At 40.7% G+C, this 23,326-nt stretch overlaps 2 protein-coding genes across 4 annotated transcripts in view; one reads left to right on the forward strand and one right to left on the reverse strand.

Annotated features, from left to right (window-relative positions):
- Positions 1-4,878, forward strand: part of p130CAS (Serine_rich_CAS and FAT-like_CAS_C domain-containing protein p130CAS) — a 488,085-nt gene extending 483,207 nt beyond the window's left edge. For both annotated transcript variants that reach the window (XM_070094843.1, XM_053787254.2), the window contains exon 5: positions 371-4,878. In XM_070094843.1, the coding sequence (XP_069950944.1) occupies positions 371-2,394 (2,024 nt within the window). In that variant the 3' untranslated portion in view covers positions 2,395-4,878. The remainder of the gene's footprint in view (positions 1-370) is intronic.
- Positions 1-23,326, reverse strand: part of Polr3H (RNA polymerase III subunit H) — a 797,681-nt gene that overhangs the window by 645,392 nt on the left and 128,963 nt on the right. The window lies entirely within an intron of this gene.

Raw genomic sequence — 23,326 nt, forward strand, 5'->3', positions numbered from 1 at the left:
TTCCTCTATCTTGAAAAGTAGTGCTGCTCCTGGGTCTAGTTTCCATAATGAATTCTTGCCTGGCTCCATTGCATTTTTCACTTCCATCTCTTTCAGGTGTGTCATTATCTTGTCTACAGTCACCACTATATGCTCCAATATTCCTTGGGTCCTGAGATCCCTCTTTCATTTCTAGCAGGTGTACTAGTTCAAATACCACCTGGTCACAATAGTAATCAGTACTTCTGGTAATCACATCTCTTCCTACTAGAGGATTTATGTTATTGTAGATCTTTAGACTGCTACATGTATTATTGTATTTTCATGTTATTTAAAGGATGACTTTGTTGAGCATAATCAATTTTGTAGTGATTAATACTTTTCTTTACAGGAGGTGCTCGTTTATCACGCAGCAGCAGTCTCCGCTATGACACTCCCCGAACTCACGCACGCTCCCCACTAGACCAGTATGATATACCACGTTCCCAGTATGATTCCCCAAAGGTACGACCATTGTATGACTCTCCGAGGTCTCAGCAACACTATGATTCACCTCGAGCGCACACAGACACTCAGCGCTTAGGTAGTGCACCACGAAGTCTTATTAAAGGTGTCCGGGGTGGTGCTCCACCAACTGTGCCAGCATTTAGTGATAACCACCAAGAATATGATGTACCGAGACCAACAAATGCAAATCAGGATGCTCAGCTTGATATGCCACCAAGTGACCGTTCCAGTGGTGTATCTGTCATGTCATGCGAGTCCTCACAACTGTCAACCTCCTCTTCTGCCTCATCATTAGCTGCCTCTGAGTCTCTTTCTCTGTCCTCACTTGGTGGGTCTTCTAACCGCTCTAGCTTAGAGTCTCACGATGTATACGACATCCCACCAGAACCGCGAAAAGTAACAGGGTCTCAGCGTCCTAAACTTCCTCCACGAGAGTCGAGGGATGCAAGAGATGCTTATGATGTTCCTCGCTCTGCATTACTAGTAGGATCTGATACATATGACACACCACCGTCTAGAACACCACGCGCACTTCTGATGCGTGGTGGTGAAGGTGTATATGATGTGCCACCACAAGTTAGCAGAGATGTTCGTCAACCAGATTCTGTAGATGCTACAACAAACCGTCTTTCATCTGGTTCTGACTCATCTGGCGGTGAAGTGGATTTAAGCTTAGGAAAAGAACTTCCTCTGGAACATGATTCTGCTTTAGATATGTTAGCAAAACTACAGCAGGAAGTATATGGGGCCATAGAAAAACTGTCAACAGTACATCAGAGTGGATCATGGAGAACAAGAGAGACAGTCGAGGAGAGAGAAGGAGATATGAAGGTAATCGTCTTCCGACTTCGTCAGTCAGTGCATGACATTTTGAAATTTGGTCAAGGTTCAGCTGTTAATGCTGCTCAAAATGGGGAACGAAGTGTAGCTAGGAAGTTGCATAGACTTTTAGAACCAGTGACAAGATCAGCTGCCACTGTGGATGAAGCATGGTCCAGATTGCAGGGAGGTGGATGGACCCAGGCTTTGGCAAGTGGTACTAATCCAGAGAACCTCACCCAGTTAGCAATAATTGCTCATACTTTGGTAGAGGATGTGCGGCGTTTAGCTTTAAATATTCAAGCAAAGGTTTCTTCCATTTTCAAAAAATCACCAAGTTTCGATCTGACAGGGTTTTCACGCCAGCAAGGACTAGATGATGATGAAAAGACTCCAGTCCAGGAACGTCCTTTACCTGATCTTCCAGAGAAAAAGCAACTTGAGAATATGTATGAAAATGATGCAAGAAATTGGCTTGAGGACTATGATTATGTAAACTTGGAGACTCGGGAAAGTGTGGAGCGTGAACATGAAGATATTAAGAAAGAGTTGCCAGCACAACTAAGGAAGTCATTTGACAACTTAGTGAAACAGTCACAGCTAATAGTAGACAGCGATCACGAGAAAGCTTTACGCAAAGTTGATTCATCTTGTACAGTCACTGACAAAAAAGGCAGTAGCATTTTAGATCCAAATGACCGACAAGTTGTAGCATTCTATGGAAATCAGGCTGAGGTGCATCTTCAGCATCTGAATACTGCTATCGATGCATTCCTTCTCACCATAGAGAACAACCAGCCACCAAAGGTTTTTATTGCACACTCCAAGTTTGTTATTTTAAATGCACATAAATTAGTTTATATTGGTGACACTGTCCATCGCAACATTGTAAATGCTGAAGTAAGAACACGTGTATTAAACTGTTCCAATGCTCTATGCGATGCTATGAAGAACACTGTATCAGCAGCAAAGACTGCAGCACTGCAGTTCCCATCAGTGGTAGCAGTTCAAGCAATGGTGGATGCTTTTGTTGCCATCTCTCACTTGTCTAACAACCTGAAACAAGCAGTCTCTGCTGCCCCTCTGTGATGATCATGCCATATACCTCCTTGACTAGCTCACTCTAAAAGTCTGACATTTTAAATGATTTATCAAGTTCATGACCATCACAAAGATATTTCATAGACTATAGCAAGCAACTGAGAGATCCCAGCCCTCTCCCTGGTGCTATGTACAGGATTACAGGAGAGGTGGGTCAACTAATAAGGAGCCATTTATTGTGTTAAGTATCAAAACTACTTGTAAAATTTTAAAAAGTACACATTAAATACAGTATAATTATTTCTATCATTTTACATTAATAAATTAAATAAATTTGTTTAGATTATTTGAATTATTAGGAATGAGTGCTGTAAATCTAAATTACTGATGGTATATGGTACTGTAGTAATTAATATTTCATTTATTGTGAATTGGCAGCATTTGAGGTTTTGAATAGGAGCAATCATTCCCTTAAACACAAGTCATATTTGTATATATCTGGCATGCAGTTTAGGTATTTATTTTTTATCCAAATCACTGGTGGATATTTGTCCACTTGCTAAGTTTGATAATGTGCAAAACATTATTGGGTTGTCATTGGTTGGTAAGACTGCAATTGGAAGTCATCCTGATTTCTTAATGTTATATATTTATTTGCTGAGGCTTTAGCTTTAATGTATTTGGAGAGAATTTTTCCAAGCATAACTTTGTATATTTTCTTCCTTGAGGGAAAGATAACTCATGTTTTTGTATTCATTATTGATTATTTGCAAAATTATTGTCTGATCTCTTGTTCTCTGAAAGTTTTTCATATAACAGAGAATATATTAAAGATTTCAATGTCTTGCAGCATAATATGTTAAGTGACATCTTCCAAAGTACCTAAGACAGACTTGATATTGTAAATGTTCGAAGCAGAAACAATGTAGGCATCAGTAATCATTTTGTAATGGAAATGTAGGCTTCACTGATTAATAAATGTTGTAATTTTTGTTAAATTTCTAATACTGCATATGTAGACAAATACCTCAACTACACTAATTACAAAACCATGATGCATAAATATTTTATGCCATTGATCTTTTGCCATGGTTAATTAATAGTGAAGGCGAGACTTTGGAGCTCCTGAATGGCTATTCTTAATTACAGATTTTAGGCCTTTTTGCTCATAGTCAGCTTACTAGTATTTATGATACGATGAGAGAAACTAATGCCTATATTGAGTACTTCACTCTTCCACTTTCTTTCATGATACAGGTAATGACTTCCACTGGTTGCAGTCAAGATAGTGGAATTCTAAATTCCCAGGCTGTGATTTTAATGTTTAAGTAAATATAATTTTAATTACCAGTTCTTTGTAAATAGATTATGCAAGTGTATATATTGTACAAGAGTAAACATATTATTAAAAACACACAATGCATGTTAGAAATGAGTGAAATATGTTTTGCATGCTACACAGTATGCCAGCAGAGTGTAGGTAGGAATGTATTGCAGCGAGAACCCTACATATCCTCCAGGCATGATGCCTTCTTAGGTGCCCAGGCTAGTTTTAGCCATGTATTACCACTAAAATCAAAAAGAAGTGCTGTAACAGAAGTGCTATGCTTGACGTGGACCTGTTGCTTGTAGCCAGAGCTTAGCCTCTGTTCACCCACAGCATAAATGTTCCCTTGGCAGAGTTTTGCCTTCTTAACATAATTAATGTTAAGAAACTCCAGCTATGTAGTTGATATAATGTTTTAAGGAATGGGGTCAATGATTCCTAATATTAAATGGGATCTGTGTTCATACTGCACTCAGCATTGATTACTGTTGTCATTCCACTGCCGCTTGTAACTGCCATCAGTCATAATGACATTCTCTTGTGACTGCACATATATAACCATGATATGTTTTTATGTTCTCAGAGCAGAATATGAGGATAGCAGAATTCACAGTGGCTGAATACCTCGTAACTGTGTGAACTGATAAGTGACCAGTGCTCTTGGACATAACCTGTGAAACCTACTCTTTGCAGGCACATATGGACACACACACATGCGCATGCACACACTTGCACACACGCATATACACACACACACATATAGGTATAATATATAGTATAGTATACCATATATACAGGTATATATATATTTATATCAAGACCATGTATTTACTTCCATTATGCAAATATTTCAGCTTTGTGAATTTTGTGCCCCATAAAAAATATTAGTTACTGTAAAAGAGAGAGTATAAGATTATTTAAAGGAATTTTAAAAAAGGGATGTCTTGTAATTTTGATACAATTTTTTGAGAACCCTTTTGAATAGCTTTGAAACTGATCTTATGTTTTTATCTGAATGCTGAAATTTCAGTTGTATATTAAGAAAGAAATTTAATTAGAAATTGAACCTGTCCATTGTGTCCTTGTGCATATTGTGTGGTAATGTGATTACCTCTTGTGTTTTTGTACCTATATTTGATAATATGTAATGTACTTTTAACAGGCCAACAACATAACCAGGTTAATAAAATAACTGTATGTAAAAAGTCTTTGCAATACCTTGAAAACAATTTACAAATAATTAATAAGGACATCCTATGAATTATTTACTAAGAAATGCAATTTAGTCCCTTGCATTTATTAGGCTTATTTCCACCACTCAAGGAATAACAACAGTGTAATAATATTAATCACAAAAAAGAGTAAAATCTGGTAGGTTATTAATTGTATACATCATGGTGGTCCCTCGAGTTATGATATTAATCTGTTCCAGAAGACGTATCGTACCTCAAACCCCAAAATACAAGGTTTTATGGTAATTCATTTTAAGAAGCCAGAACACACCAAACCTACCTTGGACACTTTTTGTTTATATATTCTGGGTTTTTCTGAGGAGTAAACAGTCATAAGCTTCAGCTTGAAATCTCCAGAGCCATTGGTACCCAAGAGCAGGCTTATGCCCAGGATAAGGCATGGTAGGCAGGACAGGGCAGAGGTAGGGCAGGCCAGGGAAGGATAGGCAGGCTAGAGTTGGCGAGGCACAGCAGATAGGACAGGTACAAGAAAGAGCAGGCAGGCCAGACTGGGGCATGTAGAGCAAGGTAGAGCAGGCAGGGCAGACTGGAGCATGTAGAGAAAGGAAAAGCAAGCTAGGGAGACTGGGGCAAGTAGAGCAAGGTAGAGCAGACTGGGGCATGTAGAGCAAGGTAGAGCAGACAGGCATGTAGAGCAAGGTAGAGCAGACAGGCATGTAGAGCAAGGTAGAGCAGGCAGGCCAGACTGGGGTATGTAGAGCACAGAAAATCAGACAGGTCAGAGACAGGTTGAACAGGCAAACAAGTCAGTAGATAGACAGGGAGGGAAAGTAGGGCAAGGAAAGGCAAAGCAGGCCGGGCAGATGGAAGAGAGCAGCATAAGGTAGGCAGGGCAGACGGAGATTGGTAGAGAATTTACACTCTTGTTGCCGCAGTCTTCTGACGCCTGCATCTGGTACACATACTGTATCCCTCCCACTTCTGCCTGCCTTCATCCTTTCCACCCTCCCCCACCTCCAACACACCCTCTACCATCACTCCATTTCAGAGAGGCAGGCAGACCACAGTAGACAGGGCATGCCAGGGCAGGTAGGGCAAGGAAGAGCAGGTATGCACTGCAGGCAGGGCAAGCCAGGGCATGTAGAACAAAGAGGGGTAGGACAGGGTTGGGCAGGCAGGGTAGGAAGGAAAGGACAGGCATACAGAGATGGGTAAAGAACTGTAGACCTAATATTTACACACACTGTTGTGGTCCGCTGCGCAAGTCTCCCTCCCTTCCTCTTGCCTGCATTCCTCCCTTTCTAATATACATTTAGGTATGTGTACTGGTCAGAGAGCCTGTCATAAGTCCGAGTCGTCGGTCAACGAGTACGTCGCTACATGAGGAGAGGAACCCCTGTTTTCGTCTTTAATCCATTCCAGAAAGTTGACCGATAACTGATTTGTACAAAAACTGAGGTAATATTTCCCATAAGAAATAATGTAAATCCAATTAATCCATTCCAGACACCCAAAAAATATAAACAAAAAATACATTTTATACAGAAAACAATGACAAATATAAATGACTAATGAAATGGATAAATGAACATTTAACATCACTTCTTTTACCTTTATTGAAGACTCTTGTTGGCGTATGGAAGATGGCGAGGAGGGGAGAGAGAGGAAAGGGTATTGTTTGGAAGGGGAATCCCCCTCCATAAGAACTTAAGGTATCAAAGCCCTATCTGGGGTTATTTCCCTTCTTTGTCTCTTACTGGCACTAGGCCCAGCTTGAGTCATTGGACCCCTGTCGCACAAAAAATCTGTCCAGAGAGGCCTGTTTCTGGCGTCTCTAAGATTTGCCTAAAATGGGACATGGCACTGTCACTGAACATGTTGCTGACATGGCTTGCAACAGCTTTGGTAGGGTGATATTTCTCCACAAAACTTTGCACCTCACTCCACTTTGCACAAATGTCTTTAATTGCTGAAGAAGGCACATTCTCCCCTCTCTCTTCCTCCTCCTCTGAAGTAATTTCTTCAGCTAAGGTCTGTTGCTGTTCCAGATGAAGGTCTTGCAGCTCTTCAGTGGTTAGCTCTTCCCTGTGGTCATCCACCAACTCGTTCACATCCTGGCCACTCACCTCCAACTCCATGGACTTCCCCAGACACACAGTAGATTTCACAACAGGTGTAGGGTCGTCAGTGTCAGCCTCAAACCCTTCAAAATCCTTCTGGAGGACACATTCTGGCCACAATTTTCTCCAAGAAGAGTTAATCATCCTGGAAGTCACACCCTGCCAAACCTTATCTATAAGACTTATGCAACTGAGGATACTGAAGTGATTCCTCCAGAACACTTAGGGTCAATTCAGTGTCTGACGTCACTTCAAAGCACCTTCGAAACATTGCTTTGGTGTACAGTTTTTTTGAAGTTTGAAATAACCTGCTGGTCCATGGGCTGGATGAGAGGAGTGGTATCAGGGGGCAAGAACTAAACTTCCTCAACAACTGGTCTTCAAAGTCTGGAGGATGAGCAAGAGCACTGTCCATTACCAGGAGGCACTTGGTAATGGACAATGGCACTCAGAACTTTCTTTGGCACCATGGTGGCTTATTTAGCAGTTGAAAGCACAAAAAAAAAAAATGGATTATTACGAAATGTTTCGGATGAATGTGAGGAGTAATGCTCACTGAACGAGTAACAAAGGCAGACCGAGTCATGAACGTATGAGCAGACGCAACCCATGGGCAGGTGGACGCGTCTGGCAAGTACGATTTCTGAATGGATGTGTGAAAACGGGGAAAATTTCGCCAAAAAGTGGTTGAAAACTGAATTGTACGATAACCAGACCGGACGAAAACTGGGGTTCGACTTTATAGACATTTTCATTAATCCATCAAAATTATATAAGAAACATGTTGCATAGCATATGAACATGATACATACACCACAGTACAATAAATTTCACAAATACGAAGTGTGGTAGCAGGGCAGAGGAAAATAATTCCATTTTTTCTGGTTCAACACCAGAGAAAATATGTACCAATCCGCCTTTGACCCAGTGACTTCCCTTAACACATTTGGCTTTGTTCACAGTTCTCAGCATTACTACTTCTGTTTATGATGGCATCTTAAGGTAGTTGTTAGAAATGATTAAAATTGGTGAACAAGGTACGTGTATTTCGATGGTAGTAGCAATATTGCTCTGGGCCACTTTAACCCTTTGACTGTCACAAGCCCCTTTCTAAAACTGTCATTCTATGTAGCAAAATTTTTGGAGAGAGAAAAAAAGACAAAAAAAAAAGTCATTTTTTCTTATAAAATGATAAGAGAATCTTTTCCCGATGGTAATGACACCAAACGTACGAAATTTGGTCAAAAATTCATGGAATTATGCTCCCACAAAGTTAGCGGTCTCGGTGACACACATGCATCGGCGATTTCGCTGGCTTTGGGTCCTGTTTTTGGCCAATTCCGTTGATCCAGTTGACCAAACTCATAGCTATTTCTTTAGAACTCCATTCTTTCTATCAGTTGAGTACAAGAAACTGCCCATTTACCAATTTGAACTACCCAATAAAGTGGTCAGAAATTGGCAATTTGGCCAATTTCACGCAAATTAAAAAAGATGCCAATTTCAAAATAGGGTCCAGAATAAACAATGTAGACATTTTTGGCACTAAAATAACATATCCTCTGTTCATTAGTTACGTCTCTAGGTCCCTCTTATATTACTATTGCTTTCTATTTTGATTTTTTATTCATACAAAAAATACAAAATTTACCATTATGCAGACTACTGCATTACTATTGTAAAAATGGTATAAATAATATCAGTGCACTAGTGAAAGAATATTAGACTCCCCAGTTGACGTGTATTGGACGTGTGGTGTGATTTGCTTACTCCTGAACATTGGTAAAAATTGAACATTACCCGTATTTTGAGCTCAATTTCAAGGTCGTTTTCATCGTGAAACTTATCAAAATCATCTCTATTTCTGTAATATGTTTTCCATTTTATCAGGCGAGACCATGAAAACAAGAATACAACGATAAATACTATATGAAAATGCACCTCAAAATCGGCGTTTTAATCCAAAAAAATGGTCAGTTTTTTTTTTCTCATTATGCACTGCGTGCTGCAGGATTTTTTTTATGTGGTGCGCACTGACCACACAGACCCATTCTCTCACATGTGGGCCTACCAGCTTTCTCCTGCTTGATTTGAAGCCGCTAGAATTTATGCGTATTAATATGTCCGAAACAGTCAAAGGGTTAAATATCATATAATACATTCCAGAGCCAGGGAAGCTTTGTGGCTCCAGAACCACTCACCTCTCACCCTACATTAAAACTACACACATTTTAAGGTAAGTAACGAATAAGTAATCGTTCTGGGCTGCTTTAAATATCATACAAGTACAAATAGGAGGGGGAGCCAGGGCTACCTACACCTACCAGCTACCTACACCTGACTTCCTATAAATAAATACGTACTACTCACCTCTCACTCTACATTAAGACTACAAATATTTTAAAGTAATGAATGTACTGTGTATGTATTTTACTTTTTGTTTTTTAATGCCTAGTTCTACTGTTAGCTTAATGTATGCTAGTGTAAACTTGTTACCTGGCATTTGTATGCATTTATAGGTAGAAAATATGGTGTTCTGCTTTCCAGCAATGTCCGGTTTCCGGCAGAAGCCTGGAATCTAACCTGCCATATAAGTGGGGCCCTACCGTATTGGGAAGATGGAGGGAATATTTTGAGGAATTGTTAAATGTTGATGAAGAGAGGGGAAGCTGTGATTTTTGTGCATTGGCCAGCAAGGTGTAACATCTTGTAGGAGTGAGGAAGAGGCAGATGTGAGTGTGGGGGAGGTGCTTGAGGCTGTGGGTAGAATGGAAGGGAGTAAGCGGATAGGACTGATGGGATCAAGACAGAAATGTTGGAATGGTTGATACTTTTATTTAATAAATGCATGAAAGAGGGGAAGGTACCTATGGATTGGCAAATAGCATGACATAGTTCCTTTGTACAAAGGCAAAGGGGACAAACAGTATAAAAATTATAGGGAAAGAAGCCCACTGAGTATACCTGGTAAGGTGTATGGTAGAATTATCAGTGAAAGCATTACGAGTAAGATGGAAAGCAGGGTCACAGATGAACAAGGAGGCTTTAGGAAGGGTAAGGGGTGTGTAGACCAAGTGTTACATTGAAGCATTTAGGTGAATAGTATTTAGATAAGGGTAAAAATGTTTTTGTTGCATTTATGGATTTGGAAAAGGCATATGATTAGGTGGATGGGAGAGCAATGTGGCAGATGTTGCACATGTATGAAATAGGTGGTAGGTTACTGACAGCAGTTAAGAGTTTTTACAAGGATAGCGAGGCTCAAGTTAGAATACGTAGGAGAGAGGGAGATTATTTCCCAGCAAAAGTAGGCCTTACACAAGGATGCATGATGTCACCATAGTTGTTCAATACATTTATACACGGGGTTGTAAGAGAAGTGAATGCTTGGGTGCTGGCAAGAGGTGTGGAACTAAGGCAAAGAATCAAACACAAAATGGGAGTTGTCACAATTGCTTTCTGCTGATGAGAAGTTGCAGAGGTTGGTGAATGAGTTTGGAAGGGTATGTATAAGAAGGACATTACAAGTGAGTGTAGAAATGAGCAAGGTGATGAGGATAACAAAAAATTTAGGTAAAGGAAGGTTGGATATCAGACTGGAGGGAGGAAGTATGGAGGAAGTGAATGTATTCAAATATCTGGGAGTGAACCTGTCAGACACGGTGAATCATAGAACTGATGAGGTAAAAAAAGGTGAGTGGAGCACTGAAGAGTCTGTGGAGACAAAGAGGGGAAGGTATACCTGGAGAGGGTTTCGGGGGTCAATGCCCCCATGGCCCAGTCTGTGACCAGGCCTCATGGTGGATCAGGGCCTGATCAACCATGCAGTTACTGCTTGCTGCAGGCAACCCGACGTACAAACCACAGCCCAGCTGGTCAGGTACTGACTTCAGGTGCCTGTCCAGTGTCTTCTTGAAGACAGCCAGTGGTCTATTGGGAGGCAGCTGAACAGTCTTGGGCCCCTGACACTTATTGTGTTGTCTCTTATCATGCTAGTGGCACCTCTGCTTTTCACTGGGATGATGTTGCATCATCTGCCGGGTCTTTTACTTTCATAGGGAGTGATTTTCATGTGCAATTTTGGTACTAATCCCTCTAGGATTTTCCAAGTGTATATAACCGTGTATCTCTCCGGCATGCATTCTAGGGAGTACAAGTTGAGGAACTTCAAGTGTTCAAAGTAATTGAGGTGTTTTATCGTAGTTGTGTGTGCTATGAAGGTTCTCTGTACACTTTCTAAGTCAGCAATTTCACCTGCCTTGAAAGGTGCTGTTAGTGTGCAGCAATATTCCAGCCTAGATAGAGCAAGTGACCTGAAGAGTGTCATCATGGGCTTGTCATCCCTAGTTTTGAAGGTACTCATTATCCATCCTGTCAGTTTTCTAGCATGTGCAATTGATACAATGTTATGGTCTTTGAAGGTGAGATCCTCCGACATGATCACTCCCAGGTCTTTTACGTTACTTTTTCGCTCTACTGTGTGGTTGGAATTTGTTTTATACTCCGATGTAGTTTTAATTTCCTCACTTTTTCCATATTGGAGTAATTGAAATTTCTCATCACTGAACCTCATATTGTTTTCTGCAGCCCATTTAAAGATTTGGTTGACGTCTGCCTGGAGTCATGCAGTGTCTTCAGTGGAGGACACTGTTATGAAAATTCAGGTGTCATCTGCAAAGGAAAACAGTGCTGTGGCTTGTATCCCTGTCTATGTCAGATATGAGCATGAGGAACAGGATGGGAGCAAGTACTGTGCCTTGAGGAACAGAGCTTTTCACCGAAGCCGCGTCAGACTTTACTCTGTTTACTACTACTTTGTGTTCTATTTGTTAGGAAATTATAGATCCACCTACAAACTTTTTCTGTTATTCATTTATCACACATTTTGTGCACTATTACACCATGGTCACTCTGGTCAAAGGCTTTTGCAAAGTCTGTGTATACTACATCTGCATTTTGTCTGTCTTCTAGAGCATCAAGGACCTTGTCATAGTGGTCCAGTAGTTGGACAGACAGGAGCAACTTGCTCTAAACCCATGTTGCCCTGGGTTGTGTAACTGATGGGAATCTACATAGATGGGTGGCAATCTTGCTTCTTAGAACCCTTTCAAAGATTTTTATATGGGACATTAGCACTACTGGTCTGTAGTTCTTTGCTATTGCTTTACTGCCCCCTTTGTGGAGTGGGGCTATGTCTGTTGCTTTTAGCAGCAGTGGGATGACTTGTGTTCATGCTCCCTTTCCACAGAATGTTAAAAAGTGCATGATAGGGACTTCTTGCAGTTCTTGATGAACACCGAGTTCCACGAGTCTGGGCCTGGGGCAGAGTGCATGGGCATGTCATTTATCGCCTTTTCAAAGTCATTTGGCATCATGGTAGTATCAGATAGGTTTGAGTTTGCCAAATTCTCTCTCTCTTTCATAAAAAATTCATATAGATCTTCGATTCTTAGTCTGGTTAGCAGCTCGCTAAAAACTGAGTCATACTGGGAGTTGAGTAGCTCATTTCCTTGCTGTCATCTGTGTAGGACTCATCTCGTTCAAGTAGGGGCCCAATACTGGATGTTGTTCTCATCTTTGATTTGGCATAAGAAAAATATTTTGGGTTCCTTTCAATTTCATTTTTGGCTTTAAGTTCTTCCCGCATTTCTTGACTCCTGTGAGATTCCTTTAGCTTTAGTTCTATGTTTGTTATTTCTCTCGCCAGATATATTGGCCTCTTTTAGCTGCTCTGTTATTCTTAGCCTTCGCCTGTATAGGGAGTGCCTTTCTCTTTCTAGTTTACATCTTCTCTGCCTTATCCTAAAGGAATATGCCTGGAGCATACCTTGAGTGCCACAGTTAATTTATTCTAGGCATAGGTCTGGATCCGTGTCACTTAGGCTATCTTCCCAGTTTATATCATTTATGAGAGTATAGTGGTACCAAAGCTCTTGTATGGGTGTGAAGCATAGGTGGTGAATGTTGCAACAAGGAGAAGGCTGGAGGCAGTGAAAATGTCATGTCTGAATGCAATGCACAGTGTGATATAATGCAGAGAATCCATAGCTTGGAGATTAGAGGTGCAAGGTTTCTAAAAGTATTATACAGAGGGCAGAGGAAGGGTTGTTGAGGTGGTTTGGACATTTAGAAAGGGTGGAACAAAATAGAATGACTTGGAAGGCATATAAATCTGTAGTTGAAGAACTTCAGGGTAGGGGTCATCCTAGGAAAGATTGAAGGGAGGGGGTAAAGAAGATTTTGTGTGCAAGGGGATTGGAATTCCAGCAAGCGTGGATGAGCGTGTTAGATAGGAGCGAGTGGAGATGGGAGGTTTTTATGACTTGACATGCTGTTGGAGTATGAAAAAGGTAACATTCATGAAGGGATTCAGGGAAACCGGTTAGCCAGACTGGAGTCTTGTAGGTGGGAAGTACAGTGCCTGTGCTTTGAAGGAGGGTTGTTGATATGTTGCAGTTTTTTAACTGTAGCGTATGCATGGCTCTGGCAAGAAAGTGATGGAGTGACTGATGAAATTTCTTCTTTTTTGGGGTCACCCTGCCTTGGTGGAAATGGCTGATGTGTTAATAAAAAAATACTACTAAAAATAACTCGAAATAAGAAATTAATAATGCTTATGTACCTACCACTGCCTCAAGCAGTATAACAAAATTTAGACAATACATTGTTAATGATTTACACAATGAAAAATTTATCACAAAGTCAGCTTTTGTTGAAAATTTTAGAAATATTAGTGTTAATAAAAATTTAATATGACATGTAATTATTTACTGTATCAAATTAACCTCTGCTACCAGTGCTGTTTTTACTGTGATGTCAGCAAATGAAAGTGGCAACTCCTGGATAACATCCTCCTGAGTGAGGTGAGAAGCAGATCAAGAAGAATGGATATCAGGTAAACATATAAGAACAGGTTCGTAATGCCAGTAAAAGGCTCTTGATCCAAAGAATTGGAGCTACCTTTTTTTTCCTTGGACTGAATCTGTCTTCCCCCCTCCCCCATACTATACAATACAATTTTATTGATCTGCAAGTTTACATTGAGATTCTGCAGTTACAATAATGAGTTGCAGTGCAACGAAAGTCACTATCATGCCACGGCATTATGGGCAGACTAAATTAATGGTGCTGTTGTTACATTCTTTTGTAGTCTTTTACACAGATTCACAGGTCTTCATATTTAACTCCTTTAGCCCACAGTGACTTCTCAGACCTGTTAAAATGTGAAGGGTCAGAACTACCCCTTTCTGAACTCTTCAGGTTCATCAACTATATATTACTGGTGAAGGTTTATAAACTAGAGGAGGAGGAAGTTAGGGTAAGATATAAACTACTGGAGGGTAGATGGGCTAGTGAGAGTATAGGAAATGGGGTAGAAGGTGTATGGGGTAAGATAAGAATGTAGTGTTAGAGTGTTCAGCAGAAGTTTGTGGTTACTGGAGGGAAGAAGAGCAATTGGTAGAATGATGTAAAGATAGTAGTAAGAGAGAAAAAGTTAGCATATAAGAGCTTTTCACAAAGTAGAAGTGATGCAAGGAGGGAGGAGTATATGGAGAGAAAGAGATGGGCTAAGAGAGTGGTGAAGCAATGTAAAAAGAGAGCAAATGAGAGAGTGGGTGAAATGTTATCAACAAATTTTTCTGAAAATAAGAAAAAGTTTTGGAGTGAGATTAATAAGTTGAGGAAGCCTTGGGAACAAATGGATTTGGTAGTTAAAAATAGGAGAAGAGAGTTATTGAATGGAGAGTTAGAGGTATCAGGAAGATGGAGGGAATATTTTGAGGAACTGTTAAATGTTGATGAAGATAGGGAAGCTGTGATTTTGTGTATAGGGCAAGGAGGAATAACATCTTGTAGGAGTGAGAAAGAGCGAGTTGTGTATGGGGGAAGTTCATGAGGCAGTGGGTAGAATGAAAAGGGGTAAGGCAGCTGGGATTTATAGGATAAAGACAGAATTGTTAAAAGTAGGTGTAGATAAAGTTTTGGATGGTTGGTGAATATAGGAAAGAGTAAAGTGATGAGACTAACAAAAAAAATTAGGTAACAAAAGATTGGATATCAGATTGGAGGGAGAGAGTATGGAGGAGGTGAATGTATTCAGATATTTGGGAGTGGACATGTCAGCAGATGGGTCTATGAAAGATGAGGCGAATCATAGAATTGATGAGGCAAAAGAGGTGTGTGGTGTACTGTGGAGACAAAAAACTATCCATAGAAGCAAAGAGAGGAATGTATGCGAGTATAGTTATACCAATGCTTTTATATGGGTGTGAAGCATGGGTGGTGAATGTTGCAACAAGGAGAAGGCTGGAGGCAGTGGAGATGTCACGTCTGAGGGCAATGTGTGGCGTGAATATGATGCAGAGAATCCGTAGTTTGGAGATTAGGAGGTGCGGGATTACCAAAACTATTATCCAGAGGGCTGAGGAGGGGTTACTGAGGTGGTTTGGACATGCAGAGAGGATGGAATGAAATTGAATGACTTCGAGTGTATAAATCTGAAGTAGAGGGAAGGCAGGGTAGGGGTCAGTCTAGGAAAGGTTGGAGGTAGAGGGCAAAGGTGGTTTTGTGTCCAAAGGGTTTGGACTTCTAGCAAGTATGCATGAGTGTGTTAGATAGGAGCGAATGGAGACAAATGGTTTTTAGGACTATGTGCTGTTGAGTGTAAGGTAACATTTAAGGAAACTGGCAGGCCGGACTTGAGTCCTGGAGATAGGAAGTACAGTGCTTGCACTCTGAAGGAGAGGTGTTAATGTTGCTGTTTTATATCTGTAGTGCGAGTGCGCCTCTGGCAAGACTGTGATGGTGTGAATGACTATGAAAGTTTTTCTTTTTTGGGCCACCCTGCCTTGGTGGGAAATGACTTATGTGGTAATAACAAAAATAATTTTAAATTTATTGTTATATTATGTCTAGGGTTACAATTATTTCATAAATATGAAGTCCTATTAAGTAATGAGTAGATAACTTACCTCCTGTGACCATACACAAGATAACTGCTAGTGTAGGGTATCAAATGACACTCAAGGCACACATCTATCACAAAAATATAGCACTCTCCAACCACAAAGGCTTAGGAGAATTACAACTGTTTAGAAAACTATACATTTTAATATTAATATTATTTGCAATCTAAACAAACACAACAATAGGTAAACTATGTTACATCTCAGGCACAAGACTCTATAAAAAGACCCTAATAAGTCCACAATTTATTTGACCATCCTTACAAAATTTAGCTTAGGGTTATGGTTACCCTACCATGTGCTCAGGACTTTAGATTTTCCCAATATAAATAAATCCTTTCCCAGCTACCCCTTACAGAGACTTAGCATACTGTAGCAAATCTGGGAAGTGATTTTAGTGGCACAATATACAGAAACACCACCAACTGCCCAGAAACCCTAAAAAACACTTAGTAGGGGCAGTGGTCTGCCATCATTCCTATCTAGCAATAGCCAGGCAGAGAGGATATAAACACTCCCATGAAAGCATAAGAGTATCAGCATTAAAATGAACATTTTACTACTACTCTCTGGTTTTCTTCTTTTTAAATATTTATTTACATATTTATATACTAAAATGTGTTTTTTTTAAGCACTTTCAAATTACTTACAAAAGCACATGCCCTAATTATTTTTTATTGTGGATTGTCTTATGTGGTATCTAATTATTATAATCAAAACAAAGCTCTAAACCTACTAGGGTCATACAGCATGTGGTATCTAAGCTCTTAACATGAGATGGATCAAATCCCAAGAAAATACAGTGGAAACTTCTGTTTTCGTTTGCCCTGATTCTCGTCGAATTCAGTTTCCAATGACTTTTTTCGTCAAAATTTTGTTCCAGTTTTTGTTCATCACCTCGGTTTTCGTCAAGTTGACTGTGGTCCGCCATACCGAACGTGTCCGCACGCTCCCACATCAACCATCTCACGTATTCTGAGTCAGTCTGGCTTTGTTTCTCATAGGTAGAGGGTGGTAGTGATGGTGGTAGAGGGTGGTAGTGATGGTGGTAGAGGGTGGTAGTGATGGTGGTAGAGGGTGGTAGTGATGGTGGTAGAGGGTGGTAGTGATGGTGGTAGAGGGTGGTAGTGATGGTGGTAGAGGGTGGTAGTGATGGTGGTAGAGGGTGGTAGTGATGGTGGTAGAGGGTGGTAGTGATGGTGGTAGAGGGTGGTAGTGATGGTGGTAGAGGGTGGTAGTGATGGTGGTAGAGGGTGGTAGTGATGGTGGTAGTGATGGTGGTAGAGGGTGGTAGTGATGGTGGTAGAGGGTGGTAGTGATGGTGGTAGAGGGTGGTAGTGATGGTGGTAAAGGGTGGTAGTGATAGTGGTAGAGGGTGGTAGTGATAGTGGTAGAGGGTGGTAGTGGTAGAGGGTGGCAGTGGTTGTGATTGTGGTAGAGGGTGGTGGTGGTTGTGATTGTGGTAGAGGGTGGTGGTGGTTGTGATTGTGGTAGTGATAGTGGTAGAGGGTGGTAGTGGTAGAGGGTGGTGGTGGTTGTGATTGTGGTAGAGGGTGGTGGTGGTTGTGATTGTGGTAGAGGGTGGTGGTGGTTGTGATTGTGGTAGAGGGTGGTGGTGGTTGTGATTGTGGTAGAGGGTGGTGGTGGTTGTGATTGTGGTAGAGGGTGGTGGTGGTTGTGATTGTGGTAGAGGGTGGTAGTGATGGTGGTAAAGGGTGGTAGTGATGGTGGTAGAGATAACCTCTCCTCCCTCTCCCCTCCTCGCCCTCTTCCATACGCCAACAAGTGTCTTCAATAAAGGTAAAAGTGAAGTGAAATGGATAAATGAACATTTAACAAGTCCTTTATATTTCTCATTGTTTTCTGTATGTAAAACTATAGTTATTCTCTATAAAATGTATTTTTTTTAATACTTTTGGGTGTCTGGAATAGATTAATTGGATTTACATTATTTCATATGGGAAATATTGCTTCAGTTTTCATCAAATTCAGTTTTCGTCAGACTTTCTGAAACGAATTAATGATGAAAACTGAGGTTCCATTGTAAAAGCTAAGCATACTTAATAGGCATCCTCCTCGGTGCAATCTGCAGGATCCAATTGCATGATGGATCTTAAATAGAATATTTAAGTAGATACCGGTATCAAGGCTTAGAGGTCCCACTACTTGGACTTGTTGTTCATGACTTTGTTGCCAATACAAAAATAGGTTGAGAGCACTTAAGAGTTGTGGCAGGTTTCCATCCCAGATATGATGCTTATGTTAAAATTGTGAAAATTAGATCACTGGCCGATTATGTTGCACCACTACTTGCTTTTGTTTAAGACTGGAAGCTTGGAGGGCTGCAAAAATTGTAGAATGAAGACATGAGGGTCATACTCGCACTGTCAAAATTCTAAACATGCAGAAAGAATCTGATATTCCAAACATTTGAGATCGTGTCATTGAAAGACATGTCTTCTAGGGTTAATGTGCTCAGGCAAGTGCATTCAAACCATTGTGCAGACGCTCTACAACTTTCTTCAGCAGTGGTAAGCACTCCTCCAGATGGATCATAAAAACTAGAAATAATCTCCATATAAACCTGATACATGATCTATGCAAAGTAAGACAACAGCAAAACTTTCCCTGAACCATGGGAAATTACCCCATTTCAAACCACCATTCCTTCTTTCTTCCTCTCTCTCTCTCTCTCTCTCTCTAAAAAAAAAAATCTTAAATCACAACTAAAGCTATGCCTTGAAGTCAAGCAGGATGCCCTAAGCTGTACTGGTGCCTCAGTCACAAAGCACACTTTCACAAATTATGTATGCTGATGGTTCTGTTCAGTCCACTTATGTCTCAAATACAGGAATTGGAGCACGCATTAATAACCGGACCTCTACACTTCAAACTGAACTGTTTGCTTTACTTCTCGCGCTAGATTTATCCATGTATAAAAGACTGACATTAATTGTAACTGATACTTCATCAACCCCACACACATATATATACATTATATATACATTATATATATATATATATATATATATATATATAATCCGTATATATATATATATATATATATATATATATATATATATATATATATATATATATATATATAAAGTGGACCCCCGGTTAACGATATTTTTTCACTCCAGAAGTATGTTCAGGTGCCAGTACTGACCGAATTTGTTCCCATAAGAAATATTGTGAAGTAGATTAGTCCATTTCAGACCCCCAAACATACACGTACAAACGCACTTACATAAATACACTTACATAATTGGTCGCATTCGGAGGTAATCGTTATGCGGGGGTCCACTGTATATATATATATAATCTTTACTCCTTGAGTATCAATTGTAGCATACTTGTCAGAAGCCCCCATAATTTTCATCACCTAAAATCTCTTGCAAATATAAACAAAGAGGCCTCATTATTATTATTATAATTATAATCAAGGGGAAGCGCTAAACCTGTAGGATTATACAGCGCCTTGGGGGGGGGATGTGGAAGGCATTCAGGCTTAATTCGGGGAATTGGAGCACAGATCCAATCCCCTAAATCAAGAGCCCCTCACCAACATCAAGGAACCTTCCCTGAGGGGAAAGAGGCCTCAAATGCTTCCCCCCCCCAATTTCCAGTCTGCCTCTTCTCCCCCCCCTTCCCAAAGCCACTTTTACACATTCTACAGCAGTCCATGCTGTAAAATAACCTTAGGACTCCCACCCCATGTATAAGCCACCTAGGCCAGGCCCTCCACAACTGTACTTCCCCAAAAAAACAAAACCCAACAACTCTTCAAAAGCGCGTGGAATTAAACTTTGCAAGAGTACTTGCTATTGAGTTGCTGCTTATCATGACATTATGCCTTATGGTAGTTTTTCCCCTTATGTCTTAGTGATGCATATGCCTCATTTAATATGTTTTTCTGACACTCCACATTGAAATACTTCTATTACACTCAACTGGAGGGTTAGTAAGCTAGGATAACCCAGTTAAGTCAAGATATCATCGATGACTTATTTCCACTGGGGTCTAATATTCTGCCCAGGATGCAACCAACACCAGTCAACTACGACTCTGGTACCTACTTACTGCTAGGTGAACAGGAGCAACAGGTGTAAAGAAACATGCCGAACATTTACACTTGTGCTGGGGATAAACCCCGGTCACTCAAACCTGAAGCCATTGCTAAATGAGCCATGATAAACCACTTACCCAATTCCTCTACATCCTAGATTCTACCCTCTCCTTCACTACTAAATTTCTCCTATTTTCTCTCCACTCCATTAAATAAAATCTCACATTTTATTTCCCCAGATAGAGCTTTGAAATCCAGACGTGGTTAATGGGAGCCAAGACTCACCACTAAGCTTTATTTATTATCCATCACTTACAAGCTTTCCTATACTCTACTAGCCCTACCACCTAATGTAATTACCATCTTCCTTTATTACCGAACTGTTGTGGTCCCAACCTAGCATACCTTACATGTGGCTCCCACCCACCTGTGACCACGTCTTCAACTGCTGCACCTCTACACAACTCCATCGCTAAAGGTTATGGACCAGACCATTCACTAGTTTGTTTTGCTCTATTTATTTTTATTTTTTTATTATCACACCGGCCGATTCCCACCAAGGCAGGGTGGCCCGAAAAAGAAAAACTTTCACCATCATTCACTCCATCACTGTCTTGCCAGAAGGGTGCTTTACACTACAGTTTTTAAACTGCAACATTAACACCCCTCCTTCAGAGTGCAGGCACTGTACTTCCCATCTCCAGGACTCAAGTCCGGCCTGCCGGTTTCCCTGAATCCCTTCATAAATGTTACTTTGCTCACACTCCAACAGCACGTCAAGTATTAAAAACCATTTGTCTCCATTCACTCCTATCAAACACGCTCACGCATGCCTGCTGGAAGTCCAAGCCCCTCGCACACAAAACCTCCTTTACCCCCTCCCTCCAACCCTTCCTAGGCCGACCCCTACCCCGCCTTCCTTCCACTACAGACTGATACACTCTTGAAGTCATTCTGTTTCGCTCCATTCTCTCTACATGTCCGAACCACCTCAACAACCCTTCCTCAGCCCTCTGGACAACAGTTTTGGTAATCCCGCACCTCCTCCTAACTTCCAAACTACGAATTCTCTGCATTATATTCACACCACACATTGCCCTCAGACATGACATCTCCACTGCCTCCAGCCTTCTCCTCGCTGCAACATTCATCACCCACGCTTCACACCCATATAAGAGCGTTGGTAAAACTATACTCTCATACATTCCCCTCTTTGCCTCCAAGGACAAAGTTCTTTGTCTCCACAGACTCCTAAGTGCACCACTCACTCTTTTTCCCTCATCAATTCTATGATTCACCTCATCTTTCATAGACCCATCCGCTGACACGTCCACTCCCAAATATCTGAATACGTTCACCTCCTCCATACTCTCTCCCTCCAATCTGATATTCAATCTTTCATCACCTAATCTTTTTGTTATCCTCATAACCTTACTCTTTCCTGTATTCACCTTTAATTTTCTTCTTTCGCACACCCTACCAAATTCATCCACCAATCTCTGCAACTTCTCTTCAGAATCTCCCAAGAGCACAGTGTCATCAGCAAAGAGCAGCTGTGACAACTCCCACTTTGTGTGTGATTCTTTATCTTTTAACTCCACGCCTCTTGCCAAGACCCTCGCATTTACTTCTCTTACAACCCCATCTATAAATATATTAAACAACCACGGTGACATCACACATCCTTGTCTAAGGCCTACTTTTACTGGGAAAAAATTTCCCTCTTTCCTACATACTCTAACTTGAGCCTCACTATCCTCGTAAAAACTCTTCACTGTTTTCAGTAACCTACCTCCTACACCATACACTTGCAACATCTGCCACATTGCCCCCCTATCCACCCTGTCATACGCCTTTTCCAAATCCATAAATGCCACAAAGACCTCTTTAGCCTTATCTAAATACTGTTCACTTATATGTTTCACTGTAAACACCTGGTCCACACATCCCCTACCTTTCCTAAAGCCTCCTTGTTCATCTGCTATCCTATTCTCCGTCTTACTCTTAATTCTTTCAATTATAACTCTACCATACACTTTACCAGGTACACTCAACAGACTTATCCCCCTATAATTTTTGCACTCTCTTTTATCCCCTTTGCCTTTATACAAAGGAACTATGCATGCTCTCTGCCAATCCCTAGGTACCTTACCCTCTTCCATACATTTATTAAATAATTGCACCAACCACTCCAAAACTATATCCCCACCTGCTTTTAACATTTCTATCTTTATCCCATCAATCCCGGCTGCCTTACCCCCTTTCATTTTACCTACTGCCTCACGAACTTCCCCCACACTCACAACTGGCTCTTCCTCACTCCTACAAGATGTTATTCCTCCTTGCCCTATACACGAAATCACAGCTTCCCTATCTTCATCAACATTTAACAATTCCTCAAAATATTCCTTCCATCTTCCCAATACCTCTAACTCTCCATTTAATAACTCTCCTCTCCTATTTTTAACTGACAAATCCATTTGTTCTCTAGGCTTTCTTAACTTGTTAATCTCACTCCAAAACTTTTTCTTATTTTCAACAAAATTTGTTGATAACATCTCACCCACTCTCTCATTTGCTCTCTTTTTACATTGCTTCACCACTCTCTTAATTTCTCTCTTTTTCTCCATATACTCTTCCCTCCTTGCATCACTTCTACTTTGTAAAAACTTCTCATATGCTAACTTTTTCTCCCTTACTACTCTCTTTACATCATCATTCCACCAATCGCTCCTCTTCCCTCCTGCACCCACTTTCCTGTAACCACAAACTTCTGCTGAACACTCTAACACTACATTTTTAAACCTACCCCATACCTCTTCGACCCCATTGCCTATGCTCTCATTAGCCCATCTATCCTCCAATAGCTGTTTATATCTTACCCTAACTGCCTCCTCTTTTAGTTTATAAACCTTCACCTCTCTCTTCCCTGATGCTTCTATTCTCCTTGTATCCCATCTACCTTTTACTCTCAGTGTAGCTACAACTAGAAAGTGATCTGATATATCTGTGGCCCCTCTATAAACATGTACATCCTGAAGTCTACTCAACAGTCTTTTATCTACCAATACATAATCCAACAAACTACTGTCATTTCGCCCTACATCATATCGTGTATACTTATTTATCCTCTTTTTCTTAAAATATGTATTACCTATAACTAAACCCCTTTCTATACAAAGTTCAATCAAAGGGCTCCCATTATCATTTACACCTGGCACCCCAAACTTACCTACCACACCCTCTCTAAAAGTTTCTCCTACTTTAGCATTCAAGTCCCCTACCACAATTACTCTCTCACTTGG

The sequence above is a fragment of the Cherax quadricarinatus genome, chromosome 48 (assembly GCF_038502225.1).
Source record: "Cherax quadricarinatus isolate ZL_2023a chromosome 48, ASM3850222v1, whole genome shotgun sequence".
Lineage (NCBI taxonomy): Eukaryota > Metazoa > Arthropoda > Malacostraca > Decapoda > Parastacidae > Cherax > Cherax quadricarinatus.